The sequence below is a fragment of the Myotis yumanensis genome, unplaced genomic scaffold (genome assembly GCF_028538775.1).
Source record: "Myotis yumanensis isolate MYYU_CA2020_CCGP unplaced genomic scaffold, mMyoYum1.0.hap1 SCAF_5, whole genome shotgun sequence".
In the NCBI taxonomy this organism is placed as follows: Eukaryota; Metazoa; Chordata; class Mammalia; order Chiroptera; family Vespertilionidae; genus Myotis; species Myotis yumanensis.
This window is the reverse complement of record NW_027223756.1, coordinates 75922639-75948871: the sequence shown is the minus strand read 5'-3', so window position 1 is coordinate 75948871 and position 26233 is coordinate 75922639. Positions and strand designations below refer to the sequence as shown.

Sequence of the window (26233 nt, the reverse complement as noted above, 5' to 3'; positions counted from 1 at the left end):
TGGGGGAGCATTTGGCCAGCCAGCCCTGCCCTTGATCGGGGTGGGAGAGTCCAATCAAGGGCAGGCTGGCCCCGATTGGGCCGGTTCGCTGGCCATAGTGGGCATCATAGCGACTGGTCATTCTGGTCATTCCGGTGTTATGGTCGCTGGTTTTTTATATATATAGATATGTATGTATGTACAGTGGGGCCTTGACTTACGAGTTTAATTCGTTCCGAGACCGAGCTCGTTAAGGAGCTCATTAATTCATATTAGTCTATTGACTCAATGCAAAAAATCGGCCGAGAGACAGCTGGTATCTCAAAAAACTCATTAGTCGGGACACTCGTAAGTCAAGGCCCCACTGTATGTTCTTGACAAGTCAAATGCCAAATGACCTTCCCCCTTTTAAAATAAGATCAGCTATCCGATATAATAAAAGGCTAATATGCAAATCAACTGAACGGCGGGACTACTGGTCGCTATGACATGCACTGACCACCAGACACTCAATGCAGGAGCTGCCCCCTGGTGGTCAGTGTGCTCCCACAAGGGGAGCGCTGCTCAGCCAGAAGCCGGGCTCACAGCTGGCGAGTGTAGTGGCAGTGGTGGGAGCCTCTCCCGCCTCTGCTGCAGTTGGACATCCCCCAAGGGCTCCCGGACTGCGAGAGAGCGCAGGCTGGGCTGAGGGACCCCCCCGAGTGCAAGAATTTCATGCACCGGGCCTCTATAGTATTCAGTAAAGAGGCAGTGGTTAAGTGCACAGACTGTCTGGGTTCAAATCTGGGCTCTATCATTTACTAGCCAGTAACTCAGGCAAGTAACATTAAGTGTACCATACCAGTTTTCTCATCTGTAAAATGGGGATATTAATAGCACATACTTTTGAAGCTTACATTGAGTACTCAATAAGTTAATATTCATAAGGCATTCAGAAGAGTGTCCAGTATATAGAAAGAGCTATATAAGTGACTGATCATTTATTAATGTATTGAAATACTTGGCTATAAAAATATGGCCCCTACATAAAAAGAAGAAATTCACAAGAAAATAATAATCCTGTTGCTTAGTTACATTGCATCAACATATGTAAATAAAAATTACAAAAATGAATGTTAATTTATAACCAAAATGGAAGACTTGAATACACATCTATTACTAAATGTAAATAAGTTTGAGGAAAAAACTTTGAATGTGCATACTAATTTATATAAAAAAATTAGCTTGAGTTAATGGGCATCCTATGTAATAAAAGGCTAATATGCAAATAGACTGAATGGTGGAACCGAACAACCAGTTGATATGATGTGCGCTGACCACCATGGGGAGTGCACAGAACATGGCGGGCGTCGGCTGCGGTGGGATGGTGGAGCAGGAGAGCAGGGGTGCCAGACCAAGGTGGGACACCGGTCACTGCCATCGGGGCGAGCCTCTGGTGGTTACTGAAAATTCTTTGCTCCCGTGTGCTGTGGTTCCGCCTGGCGCTTGCACCCACTGCCAGCGATGGCCCCGCTTGTACCCGCTGCGGGTGCTGGAGCTGTTGTTCGCATCCACTGCCAGTGCCCAGTGCTGGTCCCAATTGCTTGGCACCATCAGTGGGAGCAAGCAGCTGCCAGCACTGATCGCTTCTCCAACTCCCTCTGCTCCTGAGGGGCAATCGGGGCAGCAACTGCAGCTCACACCCGTTTACAGCGTTGGCCCCACTTGCACCCGCTACTGGTGCTGGCCACAATCGTGCCTTCAGCCGGGGGGAGTGGCAGCAGCGGGAGTGGGGCTGCAGGCAGACAGGTGACCGGGGGGTGCGGAGGGTGGGCCGAGACCCGCCTCTGTGCTTACTGCAGCCTCGCGGTCCACAGTTCTTTTAAAGGTGTATGAATTCGCGCACTGGGCCCCTAGTATACTCTATCTTTAAAAATTACAGAATGTACAATGTTTTTAAACAAATATGAAACATTTATAAAATTTGACTAATATATTGGTTTACCAGTAAAATATTGCATTCAGCTGGATATTAACACACCTCCTCAAAACTAAATCCCCAAAATCACTTGGGCTCTAATCACTCAGAGGTTACTTTTAATAATTTAAGGAGAAGCCTAAGAACAAGCAATCTAGAGTTGATACAGTCAATCAGAAGTTTCTGGGGAGCCCATATCATTGTGATTTTTTAAATCATCATAATCAAAATATAGCTTTTCCAATTCTAGGCTTTGAGCCCACTTTCAAGGAAAAATAAAGGTGAATAGAATATAGTGAGGCAAACAAGCCAGATGATGTTCCACCCAGTGACTTCTACCTACTTATGGCCAGAAGAGGAGGTCAACACATCCTTGGGCTTCAGGAAAGCTTTATATACTGAGTATTTTCAATACTGCCTGACAACTTAAACAAAATGTTTCTTTAAGTGAGTAAGTAGGGGAGAATGGGCATTGGAGAAGAAGCTAAAAGTAACTGCTATATTAGGATATAAATATAAAAAAGAATCAACATCATAAAGTCCACTTGACAAAAATGCCATTAAGTGAGAAGAAAAGTATATAGCACATATGTTTCATTATGATAAATGAAATCACTCAGGAGATATTCAGAAATACCTTTGTCATGTATTGATATCTTCAAAGAGTAAATATTATATACCAAACTATGGAATAAAACTTCAGGTTTATTTTAGGGTATAGCTATTGACATAAATGTTTATACTAAAACATAACAACTGAAAATAAATAAATAATGGACCAACCTAAGGATTAGACACTGTTAAAGGTAATATACCACACTCTTAAGGTTTACATTTTCCATTCCGTTTAAATTATTTTGTGGCTACTCCGTGAAGAGGTGAGGCTGAGCCATCCTCGTACCGATTACATTCCTAGGGTCTCCCTCTACTGTGAATCCTCACAAGTCAACAAAGAGGAACCATGGAAAGATCTTCCAAAATTAATACACTGACAGGTTTTGCATCCAAGGAGTATTTAATATTTTTCCTAATATAAAAGCTATCATTAAAGGCATTCCCTCAATCTTTATATTCTGTGCAGTGAGTTCTCAGTTTCCTAAGAATGGGAAAAATGGAAGACTTTCCAGTACTGATTACATTTAACAGGACTTTCTCCCCAGAAAGTCCTGTTAAATGTAATCTCACATCTCTCAAAAACTGAGAGAAAAAACAAAAACAAAACAAAAAACTGAGAGAACATTAAGGCTTTCCTGTTGCATTCAGAGTACCTCACCATCGTTTGCTCAGTAATGTGAATGTTTGTGCAGTGGGGTTTTCACATTCCTTATATGAGTATTTCTCTGTACTGATTTATCACGTGTACTGGGCACATTAAGGTGAGTTTGAGCTGAAAGCTTTCCACAAAGATTGCACTCATAAGGTTTTTCTCCAGAGTGAACTGACCCGAGAGTTGCTCAATATCAAATCAATGGAAAGCTGAAGGCCTTTCTTCACTGATTTCATGACAACCTTCTCAGATGTTTCCCAAGGACCTCTCTCCTGGTATACACTCCTTGTGTAGTCTTCTTCCACATTGTGTCAGGATTGGTCTGTGTGTCCAATACAATACGGAAGTGATAACATGCCCTTCCAAGGCTAGATTATAAAAGACAACATGGCTTCGGCATTAGCTCTCCCTCAGATTAAATGCTCTGGAGGGAACCTGATGCTACACAAAAATGCTCAGGCCCACAGAAAATCCCACATGGTGAGGAAATGAAGGTTCCCTGGCAACATCCAACACTAACTTTCCAGGCATGTGAGTCAGCCATTTTAGAAAAGACTCTTCAGTAAAAATAAAGATGATTGTAGCGTCTGATGACAATCTTGACTACACCCTCATGAGAGACACTGAGCCAGAACTATAAAATTAAGCCGTCTATGAACTTCTGACTTTCAGAAATTGTGAGATAATAAGTGTTTGTTGCTTGAAGCCACTGTTCTGGAGGGAAATTGGCTAGGCAGCAACAGGTAACTAACACCTGGCAGGAATTACCACAAGTTGTCTGAGGGATTAAAAAATCAGTGAATGCTTTCCCAGTTATTGTATTCAAATCCACCTATTATGTATTTTCTTATGCACAGAAAGGTAAGAATTAGTGGTGAAAGACTTTCCACAATGGTTACATTCATAGGGTTTTTCCCCAGTGTGAGTTCTCACATGTTTCTTAACAGCTGAGAGATTATTAAAAGCTTTCCCACAGTTACTGCATTCATAGGGTTTCTCTCCAGTATGAATTCTTTTGTGCACAGTAAGAGAAAAGCTACTGCTGAAGGATTTGCCACACTGATTACACATATAGGGTTTTTCTCCAGTATGAGTTCTCATATGCTGTGTCAGATAGGAGCTCTTTCTGAAGGTTTTCCCACAATCATGGCACTCATAAGGCTTCTCCCCTGTATGGATACTATTGTGCCCAGTAAGAGAGGACCTCGTGCTGAAGGCCTTTCCACACAGATTACATTCATGATGATTCTCTCTCGTATGAATTCTCTTGTGGCTTTTGAGGTTACAACTAGTACGGAAAACATGAAAACACTGGTTACATTCATAAGGTTTTTCTCCAGTGTGAATTCTTACATGCAGTCTAAGGGATGAGGGATCGTTGAAGGCTTTCCCACAGTCATTGCATTCATAAGGTTTCTCCCCATTATGTATTCTCTTATGAATAGTAAGGTAAGATCTACTGCTGAAAGATTTTCCACATTGATTACAGTCATAGGGTTTTTCTCCAGTATGAATTCTCTTGTGCTGAGTAAGGTTAGATTTTGTGCTGAAGACTTTAAAACACTGATTACATTCATTAAGTTTCATTCCAACATGATTTCTTTCCTGTTGATAGAGATAAATAACTATAATTCATAATATTTTTAATATTCAGTGTTGTCATACAAATTCTCCCAGGAATTATGCTAATTAATATAATTGATGTTTTCACTATTTTCAGTGCTTGTATAAGACATCTGCCCAGTTTGAGCTCTTAGAAGTTAAAAAAGATACAAGTCCTTACGATACAAGAGCATTTTTTGATAAATTTAAGACCACTTTATAATTCAACAGACAATATCTTAGTCACATTTAAGGAAATAATTTACTTCTGGAAACTCTCAGTGAAAAAACTAGTTTGAAGCTAACTTATAATTTTCTCCAAATTCACAATTTTTCCACATTATCTCTTCAGAGACACCATTTTATCTTGTGTAAATGATACTCCTTTTTATCTTGTGGCTTTTCTAACTTAGAGAATTCTTCTACTGTGAAAAAACAAGAATCACCATGTTAGTCTTACCGCTTTTACACCATTAGAACGTTTTTTCCTAAAAACATGCTTCTTAGGTGTTAACCATTTGGCTTTAAGTATAGTCTCCACATCTGAAACAAATTGAAAAGGAATTTAAGTTGGTAGAGAAAAGAAATAGTAAAGTATGCACATGAGTAAAGGCAGACTGAGAGATTAGGGTTTTTTAGGAGATTTGCAGTGAAAGGGACGAGTATGCAAATTGTAGGTTTTAAAGGATTCTAGAAGGATTAAGATTTGTCAGATTTATAAAAGAAGGAATTATCAGGGATGTAAAGTAGAAACAAATTGGACAAAAAGTTAAAAAAGACTTAAAACAAAAACAAGGGGAGACAAAAGCCTCTGAGTCCAAAGTAAAGTATAAGATGCTGAACAGCAAGTTAAAAGGGAAAAAATGCTCATACCAAATGTTCTTGGCCATCTCCATCAGAAAAAAAGGGACATTTTACAAAGTTCTCTGATATTTCTTAATGTAATACTTCCATGTCCCAAATCACTGGCCACAGCTATTCCTCACAAAGGGTCACATCCCCTTGGTGCTCACCTGAACAAATGCCTGGGAGAATTCCTCTTTCCTCTGTCATCACCTTGTCTTCTTGCTCCAACTGAGAGATCAGGCTGAGTTTATCAACATGATACCCTAATCATGGAGAAAAGACATGTTGAAGGGGGACTGTGCAGGTGACAAGCAACTCCATGAAACTGAAGCCAACAATTCTAGAGGCCAAGTGAGGCTTTTAGAGTAGTGGAATAATTGTACCTAAATTCTAATGAATACTATAACTCCCAAGGAACAAAAATACAAGTATCCTTATTCAATATCTAGGTGACAGGGCATAAATATCTAGGGGTTGACCCTTGAATGAGGGAATTAGGGGTACTGACTACCTGCACAGTCAAAACTCTGCATTTAATTCGATTCCCCCAAAACTTTAGTTGTCCCTTGGTATCTGTGGGAGATTGGACCTCCTGTGGATACCAAAATCCACAGATGCTCAAGTCCTCTTTATAAAATGGCACAGAACAAGGCATACAGTTGGCTTTCTACAGTCTCAGATTCCCAACCCATGGATCAAAAATACTGTTTTTGATTGGTGGTTGGCTTAATCTTCAAATGTGAAGCCTGGGGTATGATGGATCAACTGTATAATTATTGAAAAAAATCCATGTATACCTATGTATAAATGGACCCATACAGTTCAAACCTGTTATTCAAGGGTCAACTATAGTCCCAAAGCCCATGTCAAAGTCTAAATTACATCAGAAGCTCTAAAGCTTTTAACCATGGAAATATAAAGTCAGGGTAAGAAACATATATTCAGTTCATAGGGTACGCATCAGTCACAAAGCTCTGTGAGGGTGGAGAACATGTTTGTTTCATTCATCACTGTACTCCTAAACCTAGCACAGACCCAGGAACACAGAAGTGTGTAAGAAATTCTAGTGAGAAGTCATGACATTGAAAACAAGAACTACTAAACTCCAAAAGCCCATCCCTATACAAAAGCAATGAATAAATGGGCAAAAACTTTTAAGAGTTAACTTTATTAGAATTCTGCAGACTTATGAAAAGATTATAGCAACTGGGAAAATGCTTTTTAAAAAAAAATATATTGATTTTTTTACAGAGAGGAAGGGAGAGAGATAGAGAGTTAGAAACATTGATGAGAGAGAAACATCGATCAGCTGCCTCCTGCACATCTCCTACTGGGAATGTGCCCTTGACCGAAATCGAACCTGGGACCTCTCAGTCGGCAGGCCAACGCTCTAGCCACTGAGCCAAACCGGTTTCGGCGGAAAATGCTTAATCAAGGGAAAAATACAGCTGACATTTTAACCGATCCTTGATTAATTCTCTATTTCATGCTTTGGCTGTGACCTTGAAGACAACAGCCCACATTCCTAATATAGGAGGGAGCAGAATGGACCATTATCTCAAGGAACTGTAATTGTTTGTTTAGACCTTTTTGAAGGTTTGGCTCAAAGGGCTTGCCTTCATTTATCTAATCCCAAACTCTCCAAGGGCTGAGCTATGCTAAACACATTTAAAGGCAAATATATCAGCCACCACCACCTGAAGCGAGGGAAAACTGTAGAAAAAAACAAAAGACTGACCGAAAACTTGGGAGGAAAAGTGTGGAGCAATATATTTTGGGGAATTTTTGAAAGGCTCTTTCATATTCCTTTTGTAGTTGAAAAAAGGGTGCTGTAATAAATAATAAATTCCTGCCCTAGCTGGTTTGGCTCAGTGGATAGAGCGTCAGCCTGAGGACTGAAGGGTCCTGGGTTCGATTCTGGTCAAGGGCGGGCACATGCCCGGTTGCGGGCTCAATCCCCCATAGGGGGCATGCAGGAGGCAGCCTATCAACAATTCTCTTATCATTGATGTTTCTATATTTTAAAAAATAGATCATAAATTCCTAATTGGACAGGTCATGGTGGGTAGTCATACAACACAACTTTGTTTTTTAGAATAGTTTATTGATTTTTAGCGAGAGGAAGGGAGGAGAGAAATGTCGATGTTGAGAGTGCAACATCAATTGGCTGCCTCCTGCATGATGACCCCTACCGGGATCAAGCCCACAACCTGAGCGTAGATGCCTTTGACCAGGAATAGAACTGAGAACCCCCTGGTACACGGGACAATGCCCAACCAACTAAGCAACACTAGCCAGGGCACAACATAACTTCTTTTTTTTTTTAACATAACTTCTTTAGTGAGAGGTTTTTATGCAAGCCCTGCCCGTTGGTCTTGAGCATCTAAATCAGTGGTTCTCAACCTTCCTAATGCCACGACCCTTTAATACAGTTCCTCATGTTGTGGTAACCCCCAACCATAAAATTATTATTATTTTTTTTAAAATATATTTTATTGATTTTTTACAGAGAGGAGGGAGAGAGATAGAGAGTTAGAAACATCGACCAGCTGCCTCCTGCACATCCCCTACTGGGGATGTGTCCGCAACCCAGGTACATGCCCTTGACCGGAATCGAACCTGGGACCTTTCAGTCCGCAGGCCGACGCTCTATCCACCGAGCCAAACCGGTTCCGGCCATAAAATTATTTTTGTTGCTACTTCATAACTGTAATTTTGCTACTGTTATGAATCATAATGTACATATCTGATATGCAGGATGTATTTAGGTGACCCCTGTGGAAGGGTCGTTCGACCCCCAAAGGGGTCTCGACCTACAGGTTGAGAACTACTGATCTAAATTAACACAGCTTACTCCCCGAAGGCATGACCACCCTAAAGAAAGCGCATAATCTTAACCATCCTGTAATTTGATCTACACCTTGCTTGCTTCCATTTTCCTGTACTCTTCCTTGTGTTCCCTCCTTAATTTCAAATGCATAAAAGAAACTGAAAAACTGCTATTCTCCAGAGCATTTGAGATTTTGATTCCTGGTAATTGTCATTAGTTTTGCTCAAATGAACTCTTACAAAAATTCTTTACAAGTTTTGGCCATTTTTGACATTGACACTTTTAATCTGGTAGCCCCGTGCATACTCGGGGTGGGCACATACTCAAAAAAGACCCAAAAAAGCACTAAGTCCTCAGCTTTGGCTGACTTTTAGATTTTATTCATAAGCAGGCTGTGAAGGCTATGGCGAGTGTAAACCCATTATATACTCAGAGCCCATCTGCAGAGACTAGGAGACGATTGTTTGTTTATGTTCCAGGTATACAAGGAGTTTTCAACATAGCGGAGTCTTCAGTAGCCACACACAACCAATACAGACATTACCAAATTAGTTCAGAAACATCACTAAACATACAGCAAAAACAAACCCTGGGGATGAGAAAAAGCTGATTCTAGAATTGCCATATGATAGTATCTCAAATGTCCAATTTTCAGCCAGTAAAATTACGAGGCAGACAAAGAAAGAAATTTATGGCCCATTATAGGAAAAACTATAGAAACGGTCCCTGAGGAAACCTAAACATTAAGCTTAGTAGATAGAGAATTTTTAAAAATATACTTTATTGATTTTAGAGAGCGAGGAAAGGAGAGGGAGGAAGAGAGGGCAGGCAGGAGAGAGAAGCATCAATGTGTGAGAGAAACATTGCTTGGTTGCCTCCCACAACCTGGGTATGTGCCCTGACTGGAATCAAACCAGACCTTTTGGTGCACAGGATGATGCTCAAGCTACTGAGCCATACCAGCCAGGGCTAGATAAAGAATTTAAAACACCTATTTTAAATATGCTTAAAGACCTAAATGAAACCATGTACAAAGAACTAAAGGAAACAATAAGAACAAATACTGATCAAGTAGAAAACATGTTAAAGACAGAAATTATTGTAAAAAACTACATAGATATTTTGCAGTTGAAAAGTACAATAACACAAACAAAACATTCAGAAGAGGAGTTCAACAGCGGGTTTGAGTAGGCAGACTAAAGAATGAATGACCACGAAATAGGAAAATTTACAGTATATCACCTACTCTGAAAAATAGAAAAAAAATATGAACAGAGCCTAAATGACCTGTGGGATACCATCAAACATATCAACATACACATAATGGAGGTTCCTTAAGTAGAGAAGAGAATGAAGTAGAAAAGAATATTTGAGGAGATAATGGCTAAAGACTTAATCAAACTTGATGAAAAAACATAAATATACACTACCAAGATTGAAAAACCCCAGAAAGGTTAAACTGAAAGAGACAGAGATCACTCCCAGCAGTAATGTATCTACTTTACAAGAAATGCTAATGGGACTCTTTCAGACTGAAATAAAAGGACAATGAATATTAACTAAAATCCACAAAAAGAAATAAACAACACTGATAAGGAAAATACATAGGTAAATATAATTGTCAATGACAATTGTTTTTTTGGGGGGAGGGGGGTTTATGACGCCTTCATTTCTGTTCTGTAACTCTTTTTTCCTATATGACTTAAAAGAGAAATGATGCCCTAACCAGTTTGGCTCAGTGGATAGAGCGTTGGCCTGTGGACTGAAGGGTCTTGGGTTCGATTCCAGTCAAGGGCATGTACCTCTCTGGCCCAGGCCCTGGTTGGGGAGCATGCAAGAGGTAACCAATTGATGTGTCTCTCTCACATCGATGTTTCTCTCTCTTTCTGTCTCTTCCCCTTCCACTCACTCTAAAAATCAATGGAAAAATATCCTTGGGTCAGGATAAAAAAAAAAAGAGAGAGAGAAATGCTTAAACCAATAATTGTAAATCTATGTTAATAGCCACACGATGTATAAGATATAAGGGGTGATAAAGCATTATAAAGTGAGGGAGGGGGTGTGCACGGTATAGCTATATAGAAACAAAACTTTGGTATGCTATTGAACAAAGTTGGTATTAAATCAAAATAATTATAAATTAAAATGTTAATTATAATCCCCAGGACAGCCACTAAAAAATAACTAAAAAAAAATACCAATGTCACCCCAATAAATTCAATAAAAAAATAAAACTAAACTGAACAAAAAATGAGCAGGGAATTAAAATGACCCACTAGAAAATATAGAACACAAAAAAGTAAATAATAATGAAGGAATTGAGGAACAAATAGAACACAAATAACAAAATGGCATAAACAGGTTCTTCTTCATCAGTAACTACAGGCCCAGTGCACAAATTTGTGCACAGGTGGGGTCCCTTGACCTGGCTGGCAATTGGGGGCCCTCTTGCCCAGTGCCCATCAGCCGGATCTCAGCAGCAAGCTAACCTACTGGTCAGAACGTCTTCCCCCGTGTGGTCAGTGTGTATCATAGCAACTGGTCGGACACTTAGAATATTACACTTTTATTATATAGGATTATCCTCCATGTAAATGGATTAATCTGTGTCCAACTAAAAGGCAGATTTTGGCAGAGTGGACAAAACAATCATCCAATTATATGCTATCTATAGGACACTCACTTTACATCTAAAGACATTAATTGGTTGAAAGTCAACTGCTGGGAAAATTTATTCCATGAAAACAGCAGATAAAAGAGAGATTGTGTAGCTATATTAATTTCAGGCAAAATAGACTTTAAGACAAAAATTGCTATAAGACACAAAGAAAGATATTACTTAATAATAAAAAGGTAACTTCATCAAGAAAGTATAACAGAAACATATATGTACCTAACAACAGAGTTCAAAAATATATAAATTCAAAATTGACAGAATTGAAGGGAGAAATAAAGACTACAGAAATAGTTGCAGACTTGAACATATCACATTGAATAATAGGCAGAAACTAGTTAGAAGACCAACAAGGAAACAGAGGACTTAGCCAATCCTATACACTAACCTCACCTAATCCTATATAATAAAAGGCTGATACGCAAATCGACCAAACGGCAGAATGACTGGTCACTATGACATTCACTGACCACCAGGGGCAGATGCTCAACACAGGAGCTGCCCCCTGGTGGTCAGTGCACTCCCACAGGGAGAGTGCTACTCAGCCAGAAGCCAGGCCCATGGGTAGCGAGTGCAGCAGTGGTGGTGGGAGCCTCTCCCGCCTCCGCAGCCATCGGACATCCCCGAGGGTTCCTGGACTGCGAGAGGGTGCAGGCCGGACTGAGGGACACCCCCACCCCAAGTGCACGAATTTCATGCACTGGGCCTCTAGTAGACATATAAAACAATCCATCCAACAACAGAATACATATTCATCTCAAGTGTATATGGAACATTCTTCAGAAGAGACCATATGTTAGGACACAAAACAAGTCTGAATAAACAATAACACAGAAATCATACAAAGTATCTTATCTGACCATAATAGAATCTTATTACAGATGAATAATAAAAGGATATGTAATTGGAAAACTTAATATTGTCAAGATGACAATACTAACCCAATCACAGCGATCTACAGATTCAATGTAATCACTATAAAAATTCCAACAGCTTTTATTTTTTTTCGCAAAAATGGACAAGCTGATCTTAAAATTTATATGAAATTGCAAGGGATCCTTAACAGACAAAACAGTTTTGAAAAAGAAAAAAGACTCATGCTTCCTGATATCAAAACTTTGTTTACATTACAAAGAAATGGTCATGAAGACAGGAGATACTAGCACAAGGACAGACATATATATCAATGGAATAGAACTGAGTGTACAAAAACTCATATGACTATGGTCAAATAATTTTTGACAAGGGTGTGAAAAACTGCAATGAGGAAAAGAATAGTCTCTTCTTCAAAAGTTTTGGGGCAACTTTTGCAAAACAGTGGAATTGACACTTCCTCCAAACCATGTAAAAATTAACTTAAAGCCCTGGCCAAGTGGCTCAGGTAGTTGAAGCATCATCCCATCTATATATATAAAAGGCTAATATGCAAAGTGTCCCCTTGGGAGTTCGACTGGGAGTTTGATCGTTCGCTATGACATGCACTGACTACCAGCGGATGGTGCAGAAGGAAGGAGGGCCCTGGACGGCAGCCCGAAGCTGGGGAAGGAAGCACCTGGCCGGCAGCCAGCAGTCAGGGAAGGAAGGCCCCGATCAGCCCTGATTGCCAGCCAGGCCTAGAGACCCTACCCATGCACGAACTTCGTGCACTGGGCCTCTAATATACTAATCTTCTAAAACTGAATCAAAAGAAACAGAAAATCTGAGCAGACTGATTACAGCTAATGAGATCAAAGCAGTAATAAAAATACTTCCAACAAACAAAAGTCCTGGACCCTTTGTGCACTTGCTAGGACTGCAAACTGATGCAGCCCCTATGGAAAATAGTATGGAGAATCCTCAAAAATTTAAAAATAGATATACAACCCAGCAATTCCACTTCTGGGTATTTACCCAAAGAAACCAAAAACACTAATTTGAAAAGATACATGTATCCCTGTGCCCACTGCAGCATTATTTACAATAGTCACGATATGGAAGCAACCTAGGTGTCCATCAACAGATGAATGGATAACAAAAATGAGGTGCATATATACAATGGAATATTACGCAGCAATAAAAAAGAATGAAATCTTGCCATTTCTGACAACATGGATGACTCTAGAGCAGCAGTTCTCAACCTGTGGGTTGCGATCCCTTTGGCGGTCGAACGACCCTTTCACAGGAGTCGCCTAACACCATCCTGCATATCAGATATTTACATTATGATTCATAACAGTAGCAACATTACAGTTATGAAGTAGCAACGAAAATAATTTTATGGTTGGGTCACAACATGAGGAACTGTATTTAAAGGGCCAGAAGGTTGAGAACCACTGCTCTAGAGGATATTATGCTAAATGAAATAAGTCAGGCAGAGAAAGGCAAATACCGTATGGTTACACTTCTACATGGAATCTCAAAAACAAAGGAACAAACAAAACAAAACAAAAACAGACTCACAGAAACATAACCAAAGGGATAGTTGCCAGAAGGGAGGGGGTTGGGAGGATGCATGAAAAAGGAGAATATAGCCAATAATATTGTGATAGGTTTGTACGGTGACAGATTATTACTAGAATTAGTGGGGTGATCACATTGTAAGGTATAGAAATATCAAATCATTATACTGTGCCCTGAAACTAATATAAGCAATATAATATTACATGCCAACTATACTTAAATTTTAAAAATTAAATTAAAAGAAGAAAATGGAAAGACACCACAGAAGGGGAGAAATTATTTGCAAATCATATTCTGAATAAGGGTATAGTATTCAGGATATGTAATGAACTTTTACAACCCAAGAACAAAAAGATAAATAACCAAATTTAAAAGGACTTGAATAAACATTTCTTCAAAGAAGATATACAAATAGTTAACAAGGAGACGGAAAAATGTTCAAGGTCATCAGGACAAAATGCAAATCAAAACAAGATGCCACTTCATACTATAATAAATGAATGGCTATAATAAAAAAACAAAAACAAATGTTGGGGAAGATGTGGAGAAATCTGAACTCCTATATTGCTACAGATGCTGGAGAAACAGTTTGGCTGTTTCTTAGTAAAGCTAAACATAGTAATATATGACCCAGCATTCCATTCCTAGATATATACCCAAGAGACATGAAAACATAGGTTTAAATAAAAACTTGTATACAAAAATGCATAGCAGTATTATTTATAACAGCCCATTATGTGGAAACAACCCAAATGTTTATCAACCATTGAATGGGTAAACAAAAAACTGTATACCCACAAAATGAAATACTATTCAGTCATACAAAGGCATAAATAACTGAGATACATACTATAACACAGCCAAACCTTTATACATTATACAGCCTGAAAGAAGCCAGACACAAAGATCACATATTTTATGATCCGATGATATAAAATGTTCTAAAATAGGCAAATTTATAGAGACAGAAAGCAAATTAGTGGCTGCCAGCAGTTGGGAGTGGGGAATGTAATGAGTATTGGCACTTAATGGGAGTGAGTTTCTTTTAGTGGTGAAGACAATTAGAGCTGATGGTTGCACAACACTGTGAATACATCAAAGCCATTGAATTGTATACTTTAAAATGGTTATGATAGTAAATTTTATGTTACATGAATGTTGCCTCAATTTAAAAAAAAATGAAAGACTTGTTGCTTGAGTTAAGAAATAAATGCAGGAATGGTGTCAGGCTTACCAAGCGATGCCAGGTTCCTGCAGTTCTCCAGCATCACATCTTTGTACAGTATTTTTTGAGAAGGGTCCAGCAATGCCCACTCTTCTTGGGTAAACTCTACGGCCACATCCTTGAAGGTCACCATGTCCTAAAGTCATAGAAAACATTATGGCTTAGCCAAGGACCACTGACGTTATATAGGGAAAGGGCCAAGATGGCAAGCGTGGGGACCGGGAATTCAAAGCAGAAGGTGTATTTTGTATATCAGAGTTCTGGGCTCTACTCTAATTTGCTTACCATTGCAGAAATCGGAAATACTTGGTAAACATATGAATGATTCCCTAATGGCCACCATCAATTGCTTGAGTTTAGGAAACAGTCGTGTCTTTCTTTAGTGTCCCCTTAAAAACCATCAGCAGAACATGAGAGAGTGGCCCTGCAGGGAACTTTGCAATGTAGTCAATACTGACATACACCGACCTTGTCTGGGCAGCCCCTCACCCTCCATTAGATGCTCAGAGATCCTGGATGCCTAAAGATCTGGTTTGGCTGTGAGGCTCCAGGTCATTGAAGATAAGTTCAACTGTGGCCAAAAATAATGATTTGGAAAAAGAAACATGACTCACCGGTAACCAGCTTGTCAGGAAGCCATTAACAACCCCTTCCTCCTCTGTGCATCCTTTTTGAGGTGGTGTAGGGTACAGGGGAGACTGAACTGGAGAAGTAGAAATGAGTCATAAGTAAGTCACAAGAATCCAGGTGTCCTCTATACTCTAACACTCACAAACTCCCCTTCTACCTGTGAATAAACACACACACACACACACACCCTTTCATTAAAAAACCAGAGCAGAACCCTGTCTCACCAGGGCCAGAAAACAGAGCTCAAGAGTCGCACTGCACTTGAGGAAGAGATTATTCACGTTTCACAGATGAGGAATTTGAAAATCCAAGGGACATCATTGTCATTTAATCAGGTTTATAAAAAGAATTAGAGCCCTAGCTGGTTTGGCTCAGTGGATGGAGTGTCGGCCTGCGGACTGGAGGGTCCTGGGTTCGGTTCCGGTCGGGGGCACATGCCCGGGTTGCGGGCTTGATTCCCGGTGGGGGGTGTGCAGGAGGCAGCCGATGAATGATTCTCTCTCATCATTGATGTTTCTATCTCTCCCTCTTCCTTCCTCTCTCTCTAAAAATCAGTGAAAATAATTAAAAAAAAAAGAATTAGAGATAAAATTCAAAAGCTCCTGCACATTTACCACACAGGTGACATCTCCACAGTCACACAAACTACTGAAATCCCAAATACCCAAAACCTAATTAGGTACCAGCGATCTCTTAGCTCCACTTCTGCCTCACCTGCTCAGCCCCTCCCCTACCTCCTCAGTGGTACAGGGGTCTTTAACACCTGGCCTCTGAGAGCTGCTGGGACCCCACAACTTACCAGAGGTGGGGAATAGAACCATGACACGATCCTATGAGCCAGTAAATTTTCCTAAACAGGGCACTGGGAAAACCAGGAAGCTTCTCTTCTTACTCCCACAATGCACTCTGGAATAAATAAGATAACACGAAAAATCCATAGCTTCTCTCTTTCTCTAGGTTACTGAGGACAAATCTTTCTTAGCCTGCCCATCATGTTCTCCTTCAAAATGCAATGTCTGCTATTGGGCCTTTATTTTGTCTAGCAGCTGATAAACCGAGGGCTGTGTGATGGCAAAACTTGTCTTCTGTCCAGCATAGTAAGACCAGTACATTACTGCTCCACCCCATTTTATTATTTACTTATTTTAATCCTCACCCGAGGCAATATATTTTTTAAAATTTTATTTCAGAGAGAGAGGAAAAGAGAGAGAGAGAGAGGAACATGGATGTGAGACAGATACATTGATCAGTTGCCTTCCATATGCGTTCTGACTAGGGATAGAACCCGAAACCTGGGTATGTGCCCTGACCAGGAATCAAACCCGTGACCCTCCAGTGCACGGGACAACTCTCCAACCAACTGAGCCACACCAGCCAGGGGCTGCTCCACCTCCTTTTAAATTCTCAGATTCACTGAGTCTCATCCATGTGGTTGTCACAATCACATTCCCACCTTCAAGCCCTATTCACTGGAGACTTGGGCACCTGACTCCCATTATTCTTTCAGCCTCCAGTCCCACCTCACTTAGATGATCTCAGACTCACTGTGTTATGAGTTTGCTTCACTCCACCTTTGCCACACATTTCTATGGGCACCACCCTGGGCTTGCTCATCACCTGACACTGTTCCACTATCCAGAACAATAGTTCAGAAATTTCCCTCTCTCTGAACACAACCTCCCCAACTTTTACTTTGTTCACTCATTTTTTCCTTTCACTACATGTGTCTTCTGCTACATAAAGAACTCAGTCCACCTACTGTCCTACCTTCGTGCTACCCATCAGTCACCTTCTCTCCTCATTTCATGCTTACCCAGCCTGGATTACCATGTCCCTCATTTCCACAAAGTTCCTTATCCCTAACCCCCACCTTCACAGTGCTCCAGCAGAACTCTGACCACGTGATTCCAATCATCTGCCTGCTCTGTGGCAGCACTTGGGCAGACCAGCCTGCAGGAGAACTGAACTATTGTCACCTTTAGACAAACATGATCACCAACATGAAAAGAGCCCTCAACCCTGCAGGACAATCCTATAAGTCAATGGAGCTTCTTACTAATCAAACCTTTTCTAATCTCTTTAAATCTCACCTTTTCCCTCTATGGCAATCAGCTTCCTATACAGCCTTAATGATTCAAGCCTCCTGATAGTCACGCCTGCATTTAACTAGGGCTGAGCTGTGTGACTAATAAAATACTGTGGAGGTGACTTCTAAGTCTGCGTCCTAAAAGGCACAGCAGTTTCCACCTTGGTCTCTTGCACTGCTTGCTCTAGGGCAGCGGTTCTCAACCTGTGGGTTGCGACCCCTTTGGCGGTCGAACGACCCTTTCACAGGGGTTGCCTAAGACCATCCTGCATATCAGATATTTACATTACGATTCATAACAGTAGCAACATTACAGTTATGAAGTAGCAACGAAAATAATTTTATGGTTGGGTCACAACATGAGGAACTGTATTTAAAGGGCCAGAAGGTTGAAAACTACTGCTCAAGGGGGAGCCATGCTGCAAGGACACGCACGTGGTCCTGTGGTGAGAGATACTTGGAGAGGAACTGAGGCCTCTCTCCAACAGCCAGCACAAATGCCAGCATGTGCGTGAACCACCTTGAAAGCGAATCTTTCAGCACCCGTCAAGCCTTCAGATGACTGCAGTTTCAGCTGATACCTGGCTAAGAAATCACGAAAGAGGGGGTTGGGGGGCAATGGGGGGATAAGGACACATATGTAATACATTAATCAATAAAGAAAAAAAAAAAGAGTATTAAAAAAAAGAATTCTTCAGAAAAAAAGAAAAAGAAATCACCCCAGTCCCTGAGCCAGAACCTTGAACCTAAGATGAATTCCTGAACTACAAAAACTGTGAGACAGGAAATGACTACTATTATTTCAAGTGACTAAGCTTCGCAGCAACAGGTAAGGAATATACCCTGACCTTCAGCAGATGGCCCCACATCCTACTTCTCAAAGTGATCATCATGAGAGGACTCTACCTTCCTGATGTCAAAATGACAATCTGAACGTCGTTTCCTGCCGCTCTTCTGTTAGAAACCAGGAGCTGTCTCCCCTTCTTTACAAGGCCAGAGTCTACAGCTTTATTGTGTCCCAACCCACCTGCCCTTAGGAGCTGTACACTATTTTTTTTTTTTTTAATATATTTTATTGATTTTTCACAGAGAGGAAGGGAGAGAGATAGATAGTCAGAAACATCGATGGGAGAGAAACATCGATCAGCTGCCTCCTGCACACCCCCCACTGGGGATGTGCCCGCAAGCCAGGTACATGCCCTTGACCGGAATCGAACCTGGGACCTTTGAGTCCGCAGGCCGACGCTCTATCCACTGAGCCAAACCGGTTTCGGCAAGGAGCTGTACACTATTGATGACCTCTTGTCTACCCTTTCCTCCAAGCTCTCCCACTCGACTAGACTCTCTCACCATTAAATCCAATGCAGTATTTAGAATGAAATACATCCAAAAGCACAGTTTTCTTTCCAGTTACTGCCTCATCTCTGCCTCTCAGTGTTTTCACTCTCTGTCTCATTTCCTCATGTCCCACTCACTCCTCAACACAGTATAATTTGTTTCTACCACTACCAATCCAACTGGTAGAACCACCAGAAATCTTATTCACAGAGATGTAGACTGTAACTACACTGATACCAGTTCTTATCAGTCAGATCAACGAAGACATGGAGGGCCACTTCTTTTATTGACAAGGCTGTATGGAAATGCACTCTCATACATTGCTGGGGTACAACTCCTATGGAAGGAATTTGTCAATGTCAAGCAAAATCAAAAACATTTACTCTTTCACCGTCAATGGAACTTCTAGGGATCTATTGCAACGGTAACACACATACTAAAAGACCTGGGTGAGTTTAGTGTAAACCCTGACATTTTTTTCTTTTTTTGTAATGCAAATGCCTGACTTAAGCTTTGATTCCAAGACAACATCCATTTCAAAGAGGCATCCAGTTCAAATACAGCTGTCTCTAAAAAACACATCTGGCAGTCTCAGGACTACATAAAGAGGCCAGCTGCCTCCGATACAGAGGCTCTTTATTTTAGAGATCTTGATTGATTTAATTACTGACCATTTGGACTACCTGTTTGTTTTCTCTTCCTGCACTTCAAATTCTTGTTCTTATGTTTTAAATTCACCAACAAAGAGTGAAACCATGAACCTTAGGCCCCCACCCTACATCCCAATAAAAGCAGAACCCTAGGCCCATGAACTCTCTCTACCTATGACATTCCTGTGTGGGCTAAGGTGTGCTTTCTAGATCTTGTAAGTCGTTAACCTGTATCTTTTCAGTTTCCTCATAGTTACTGGTGAAGGGCAATCATAATCAGAACCACAAGGGCTGGTCTGGAACTTCTAGGGATCTATTTCAACATTGGTTATTAATAGGCTGAGATCAGCACAGAACAGCGAGAGTATTCACTGTGGCCTTATTATACCGTAATATCAAAGGATTGGAAACAACACAAATGACCATCAATAGGGAATCAGTTCAATAAACTATGGGATACCCACATCATGAAGAAACATGCAGCCAAAAAAAAGAAAAAGACAATTTCTATGTATTGATAAATTCTTATCTTCAATAAATTTAAGTGAAAAAAAAAATCAAAATACCAAGCAGCATATATAGAATGTAGTAACAGAATAAAATGTAATTCCATAAAACTAGCTTCTTGAGGTCTCCATGTGTATCCTCCCAGCACCTAAAAGATGAAAGCAATAAAGGGTGTGAGTGTGTACAGAGAGGGGAACATAAGACACTAAGAGTGAGTGTGGGCCAGGTGAAAAGGAGTTGTAGGGAGTCGATGACTCCTGGGCCTGTATGATAGGCAGGTTAACACTCCTGCTCCAAAGATGTCCACTGCGCAGAACCTGTGACTGTGCTACCTTAAAAGGCAAAGAATTTTACAGATGTGATCAAGGTAAAGATCTTGAGATGGGGAGAGGATCCTGAATTATCCAGGTGGGCCCAATGTCATCACAAGGGTCCTTATAAAAGAGAAGCAGGAGGGTCAGGATCTGCAAAAGAGATGTGATGATGAAAACAGAGGTCAGAGAGAGATAGAGACTGGAAGGTGCTACACTGCTAGCTCTGAAGATGAAAGAAGAAGCATTAAGCCAAGGAAAGAATGCAGGCAGCCTCTAATCAAGGCAAGGGAATGGATTCTCCCCTAGAGACTCCAGAAGGAATGCAGTCCTGCCAACTCATTTAGGATTTCTGACCTCCAGAACCACAGGAAAATAAATTTGCAATGCATTAAGCCCACAAAGTTTATAATTTTACAGCAGCTATAGGAAACTAATACAGCCTCTCACATCAAACCCTCCCTGAGCCTCGGTGTGAGTCCAGCAGACCCACACAACTGTGGCAGACTTTCCTTACCTGCTGCAGGTGGAGGATGGCTCCGTTCTCCCCACCAGGGACCCAATTTGTAGTTAGGAAGAGTCACAGTCACGGAGCTGAGGAGAAAGAGAAGAGGTAGGATCCACTCAGCTCACAGAGCCCCAAGAGGAGAGGAAACTGACAAGTTTCCTGGGACACTTTCAGACCCCAAGTCCCCCGCCAAGGTCTTTTGGCAGCTGGAGTTCACGTGAGGGCAGAAGGGGGCTCTGCTCAGGTTACAGATTCAGAGACTCCTACCTCCTCTTGGAAATGTTGGTGCTGGGAAGGTCACAGAGAAAGGGCCTCTTCACACCAGTGTTGCCTAACAGAACTGTCAGTGATAGAAATGTTCTTTAATTCTGCTCTGCCCAGTGTGGCAGCCACTAGCCACAGGTGGCTACTGATCACTTGAAATGTGGTCATTGGGACTGAGAAAATGAGTATTTAGTTGTATTTTTCATTGGTTTAATTGAAATGGCGACACGTGGCTAACGGCTATCGTGGTGGACAGAGGAGTCCTACATATACCCAGGCCTGACTTTCTTTCAGATGTGGAGGAGCGGACCTGTGAGTGGCAAAGTGGGGTGAAAACATGGACCTGGGTGCCGGGAGCCGGTCCATCCTTGCTGTTTCAAGGGACCTGGCATATATGGCATATTGTTCTTAATATGTTTGCTCCCTTTAGCACTATGTGTTTTAACCAAGGTCACCTCTCCGAGAAAGGTTGTTTTCCCAGGTAGGGATTTTCCCCTGAAGTTAGGGAGGGGATAAAGCTCCTTAACTAAGTGCCAGGTGGGTAGTTAATCACTTTAACTACAAACAATCATGCTTGAGCTACATAATCTTTACTCCCTGGAATGGAGATAAGAAACGCCCTAACCTTTGTAATAGAAATTGACAGGATTAAAATCGGCTGGTATAAATACGGATGTAACAAGTCAATAAACATCAGCTCCTCATCAGCTCCTCATCAGATCATCATCAGATCCTCGTCAGATCCTAACCAGAACCTAGCCAGAGAACATGGCAAAAGATCCTGGACAGAACCTGGCTACAGAACTTCACTGGAGAACCTAGACAGAACATGGCAAAAGAACCTGGATAGAACCTGGCTAAAGAACCTGATGACTGAACCTGGCTGGAGAACCTGGAGAACCTGGCTAGAGAACCTTGCAACAGAACCTGACTACAGAACCTAGCGAGAGAACATGGACACAGAACTTGGCTGGAGATCTTGGCTAGAGAACCCAACTCTGCTGATGAACTGAACACTGCCTTCATGTCATTCCTTCTTCGCCGACTCCGTCCACACCTTGGGGAACCCCTGGACCTGCTGGGGTTGGACCCCAGCACCTGGGAGAGGGTGATGCCTGCAGGTCTGCATGGACAGGAGCTAGGAGCATAGTAAATGCTCTGTGCTACCTGACAAATGCATGCATGAATGGAAGCATCATAATATTCTCTTAGTTCTAAACTCTAAGGTCTCTTTTTTTTCCTACTTCTTTCCTCCTCCATAGCCATTATCCAGGCCTGGGGTACAACCATCTTAATCCTAAACTTCTTCCTATCACCTTCTATCTTCCCTCTGAAGTCCTCATTCTTAATCCTGAAGTCCATTTTAACCGGCATGCAAAAACCAAGTGCTAATCACACATCCTCTTCAGCGTCTGCTCACTGGCTTTAGAACAGAGTCCAAAGTAATGCCTGATCTGGTCCTGCCTGCCAACTGTCCAGCCTGGCTCACGCTCCTTCCCTATGTTGTTGTCTTGGCTTCAGCCATCCCTGTCTTCCCAGTTTATGGAGAACCCCAGGCTCTCCTGCGTTTGGGGTTGTTTTCATGCAGTTCTCCCTGCCCAAAGTGCTCTCTTAAATGGACTCCCACACCTTCTCTCTATTCTAGTTCTATGACTAGCAACATCCAGCCCCAACTTTAGCTCTCAAGCTAAATATCCGGCCTTCTCAAAGTGACTTCCTTGTTCCCTCAGGTTGAGTCCTCTGTGCCAAGCTCCCACATCACTTATGTAATTAATTGTTTAGAGTGTAAATTCCATGGAGGCAAGAAAAGGTCTACTTGGTTCTCCAGGGTCCCTCTGCATCTGGCCCAGGGCCTTACTCATGGAGATGATGAACCATCCTGGTTTGCCTATGACTGTCCTGATTTGAACACTAAATGTCCTATATCCTGGCAAATTCCTCATAGCCAAATAAATGAGGATGGCTGGTCCCCTAAACTGCACACTCAAAAAGGACCTGTTGCATGACAAGCAAATATTCCCCTCAAGAATGATATAGGAAATCTAATAAAAAAGGCATGGATACGCATATACACACACACATACACAATTATTAAAGCCCAACAAATGAATATAAAATTACTTACTTCTCTTCAATATGAATCACCAGACTGTTATTTCAGAAAAGTTTCAAGAAACAAAGTTAATTTCTATTAGAAGGCAAGTTGTGGAGGACAGTCTTTGGAAACTGGCACTCTACCCTTCAATCTCTAAGTTGTTGCTTAATATTGCACCAAATGATTTTAAATCTCATTGAGAAAAAAATCCCACTTGCCCAAAATATATTTGTTTGCTGGTCAATTTAAATTTCTGTTACTAATATAAAAAAGTTAAAATCTTTTTGTTTCCCTGATGCCCTCATATTTTAAATCTTTGTGGAGGATTTATAGAGCTTTAGAAGTCAAACTCAACAGGACTGAGGTATGTTGCTAAATATTCCTGCTAGTCTTTAGTTGGATGACTTGTCATACTTCATATACATGTAAAAATTACATATTTATACTTATATATAAAATCCCAACATTTTTAGTATATAATGTGAGCAAATACATTTCTGTACTCTTACACATTTTGTTATTTACATATTTAATGTGTATTTATTTTCATGTAACTATTTATTGAATTATTTACGTACATATAGCCACACACACCTTACTATCTTTCCCTTGATTATAATGCATCAAACATAAGAAATTTTTCTTAAGATTCTCTCATTCTTGCCCTAACCGGTTTGGCTCAGTGGATAAAGCGTCGGCCTGTGGATTGAAGGGTCTGGGGTTCGATTCCTGTCAGGAGCACATGCTGGGGTTGGAGGCTCAATCCCCAGTGGGGGGGGGGGGGGCGTGTGGGAGGCAGCTGATCAATGATTCTTTCTCATCATTGATGTTTCTATCTCTCTCTCCTTCTCCCTTCCTCTCTGAAATCAATAAAAATATATTAAAAAAAAAAGATTCTCTCATTCTTAGTGACTCTGTGTGTTTCCGATCTGAGCTCAAGAAAGCCCATTAGCAGTTTCTCTGCCCAGTGGAGGCAGGTGGAACCTGTCACAAGTTCCACACAGCCCTCACCTGGTCACACAGGACTCTTAAATCAGTGAGGAAAGGTGAGCCTCAAACCTGGTTTCAACTTAAACCTGAGCTCTAGAGGTGCTTTTCTTGTCTGAGGAGGAGAAAAAAAAAGCACAAAGATTGCCTTTGAGGCCTTTTACAGAGCATAATACAGCTACTGAATGGCAAAGCCATCCCATTCCCTTTTCTTTTCTGAATTTACTGATGAACGTGTAATTGTGGACTGTGACTGGATTTTCCTGAGTCCCAGCCAGCCAGCTGCTCCCCAAGCGGGGAAAGCAGGTTCACGCTGTGTGCAATGGGCTCGCTCAGCTCATTTGCCTGCAGAGAGTTAGTTTCTGGCGACTCCAGTCACTTTAAACATGGCTTGTCACTTGGGGGCCCTATCCATGGCTCAGCTGACTCTTAAACAATTTCCACAGTTCATTCAGGGCCCCAGAGGCTGTAAGGCCCTCGGGCAGGGTTTCCTAAGCTCAGCCCCACTGACGTTTGGGCTGGATAACTCTTTGTTGTGAAGGTTGTGCATGGAGGTCCTGGAGCAGCATCCCCGGCCTCCGCCCTCCAGATGCCAATGGTACCCTACCCTACCCGCCCCGCCCCCTTGTAATAACCCAAACAAAGCCTCCGGACTAGGCTGAAAGTCCCCTGGGGGCCATCATCACACCCGGCGAGGGGGAAGGAGGTTGGGGCGAGGGGAAAGGAGGTTGGGGCGGGGGGGAGCTCCGAAGGAGGGAAGCGGCGCGCAGAGCTGGGAGGTACCAGCAGCTCCCGGCAGACAACGGTCCCGGGCGGGACAGCGAGTGCCCGGGCCGTGACGGGGTGCCCTCACCCCACGCCCCTCCCTGCACCGCCCCGACCTCCCGCAGCTCACCGCGTCCTCCCCTCGCACTGCGGCCAACCGGACCACGTGGACGCCGTCCCACCCAGAGAAGACGGAGCACACACCACGAAGCCCACCGCCACGGCAGCCTCCGCGGCGCCTCCCCGCGCTCCTACTTCCGGTCTCGGGCTGGCGGCTCCACACGGGCTTCCGGTCACGGGCTGCCCACCGCGGAGAGCGAGAATCTTGGGGGCTCGGGGCAGAGATGGTGATCCAGCGAGCGGGGGCCGGGAGAGACCCATGGGCGGTGTGTGAGCAGAGACTAGTTTCTGGGGTCGGGGCTAGGCTCTGGGAGACGCCAGACACGGAGGGCGTGGCTGTGGGCGAGGACCTGTTCAAGGGGTGGGGGCTGGTCAGGGACCAGGGGGCATGGCTGAGGGCGGTACCAGGGGGCGTGACCGCGGGTAGTACCAGGGGATAGGGGCGTGGCCGCGGGTGGTACATGGTTAGGGGCGTGGCCGCGGATGGTACCAGGACCAAGGGGCGTGGCCGTGAGGGGTACCAGGACTAGGGGGCGTGGCCGCGGGTGGTACCAGGACCAAGGGGCGTGGCCGTGAGGGGTACCAGGGGGCGTGGCCGCGGGTGGTACCAGGACCAAGGGGCGTGGCCGTGAGGGGTACCAGGACTAGGGGGCGTGGCCGCGGGTGGTACCAGGACCAGGGGCGTGGCCGCGGGTGGTACCAGGACCAAGGGGCGTGGCCGTGAGAGGTATCAGGGGGCGTGGCCGCGGGTGGTACCAGGGGCCAGGGGCGTGGCCGCGGGTGGTACATGGTTAGGGGCGTGGCCGCGGGTGGTACCAGGGGCCAGGGGGCGTGGCCGTGAATGGTACCAGGACCAGGGGGCGTGGCCGCGGGTGGTACCAGGGGCCAGGGGGCGTGGCCGTGAATGGTACCAGGACCAGGGGGCGTGGCCGCGGGTGGTACCAGGGGCCAGGGGGGCTGTGAAGGGGACTGGGATGCAGGTGGTACCAGGCGGAGAGGACTGGGTGATGGTTGGGGACCAGATTCCTGGTTAAGGCTGTGGGCGGGAACCAGACCTGAGGGTGAGGCTGGAGTAGAAGGGCAGGACGGTGGACAAGACCCATTCCAGGGGTGGGGATGAGGCAGGGATGGGGCTGGAATAGGGGGGCTGAAC

General features: G+C 42.9%; 1 protein-coding gene across 2 annotated transcripts; it reads right to left on the bottom strand.

Annotated features, from left to right (window-relative positions):
* Positions 1–2623: 2623 nt before the first annotated feature.
* On the bottom strand, positions 2624–25178 carry ZNF558 (zinc finger protein 558). Of its 2 annotated transcripts, none has more exons than XM_070415578.1 (8): positions 25091–25178; positions 20859–20935; positions 16249–16355; positions 15434–15522; positions 14829–14955; positions 5819–5914; positions 5266–5348; positions 2624–4808 (listed from the first exon to the last, which is right to left on the bottom strand). In XM_070415578.1, the coding sequence occupies exons 3-8, from the start codon at positions 16268–16270 to the stop codon at positions 4026–4028; spliced, it is 1200 nt and encodes a 399-aa protein (XP_070271679.1). In that variant the 5' UTR covers positions 16271–16355; positions 20859–20935; positions 25091–25178; the 3' UTR covers positions 2624–4025. The 2 variants fall into 2 exon arrangements, with proteins under 2 accessions (XP_070271679.1, XP_070271680.1); XM_070415579.1 differs by having other exon boundaries at positions 15434–15517.
* Between the last annotated feature and the right edge of the window lie 1055 nt (positions 25179–26233).

Excerpts from the sequence above, each read along its gene's own strand:
- ZNF558 (XM_070415578.1), bottom strand. The coding sequence starts at position 16,270 with ATGGTTCTATTCCCCACCTCTG. Across the intron at positions 15,523-16,248 it reads GGTTCTATTCCCCACCTCTG|TTCAGTCTCCCCTGTACCCT; the intron begins GTAAGTTGTGGG and ends CTACTTCTCCAG. Across the intron at positions 5,349-5,818 it reads TCTCCCAGGCATTTGTTCAG|ATGTGGAGACTATACTTAAA; the intron begins GTGAGCACCAAG and ends AATTTGTTTCAG.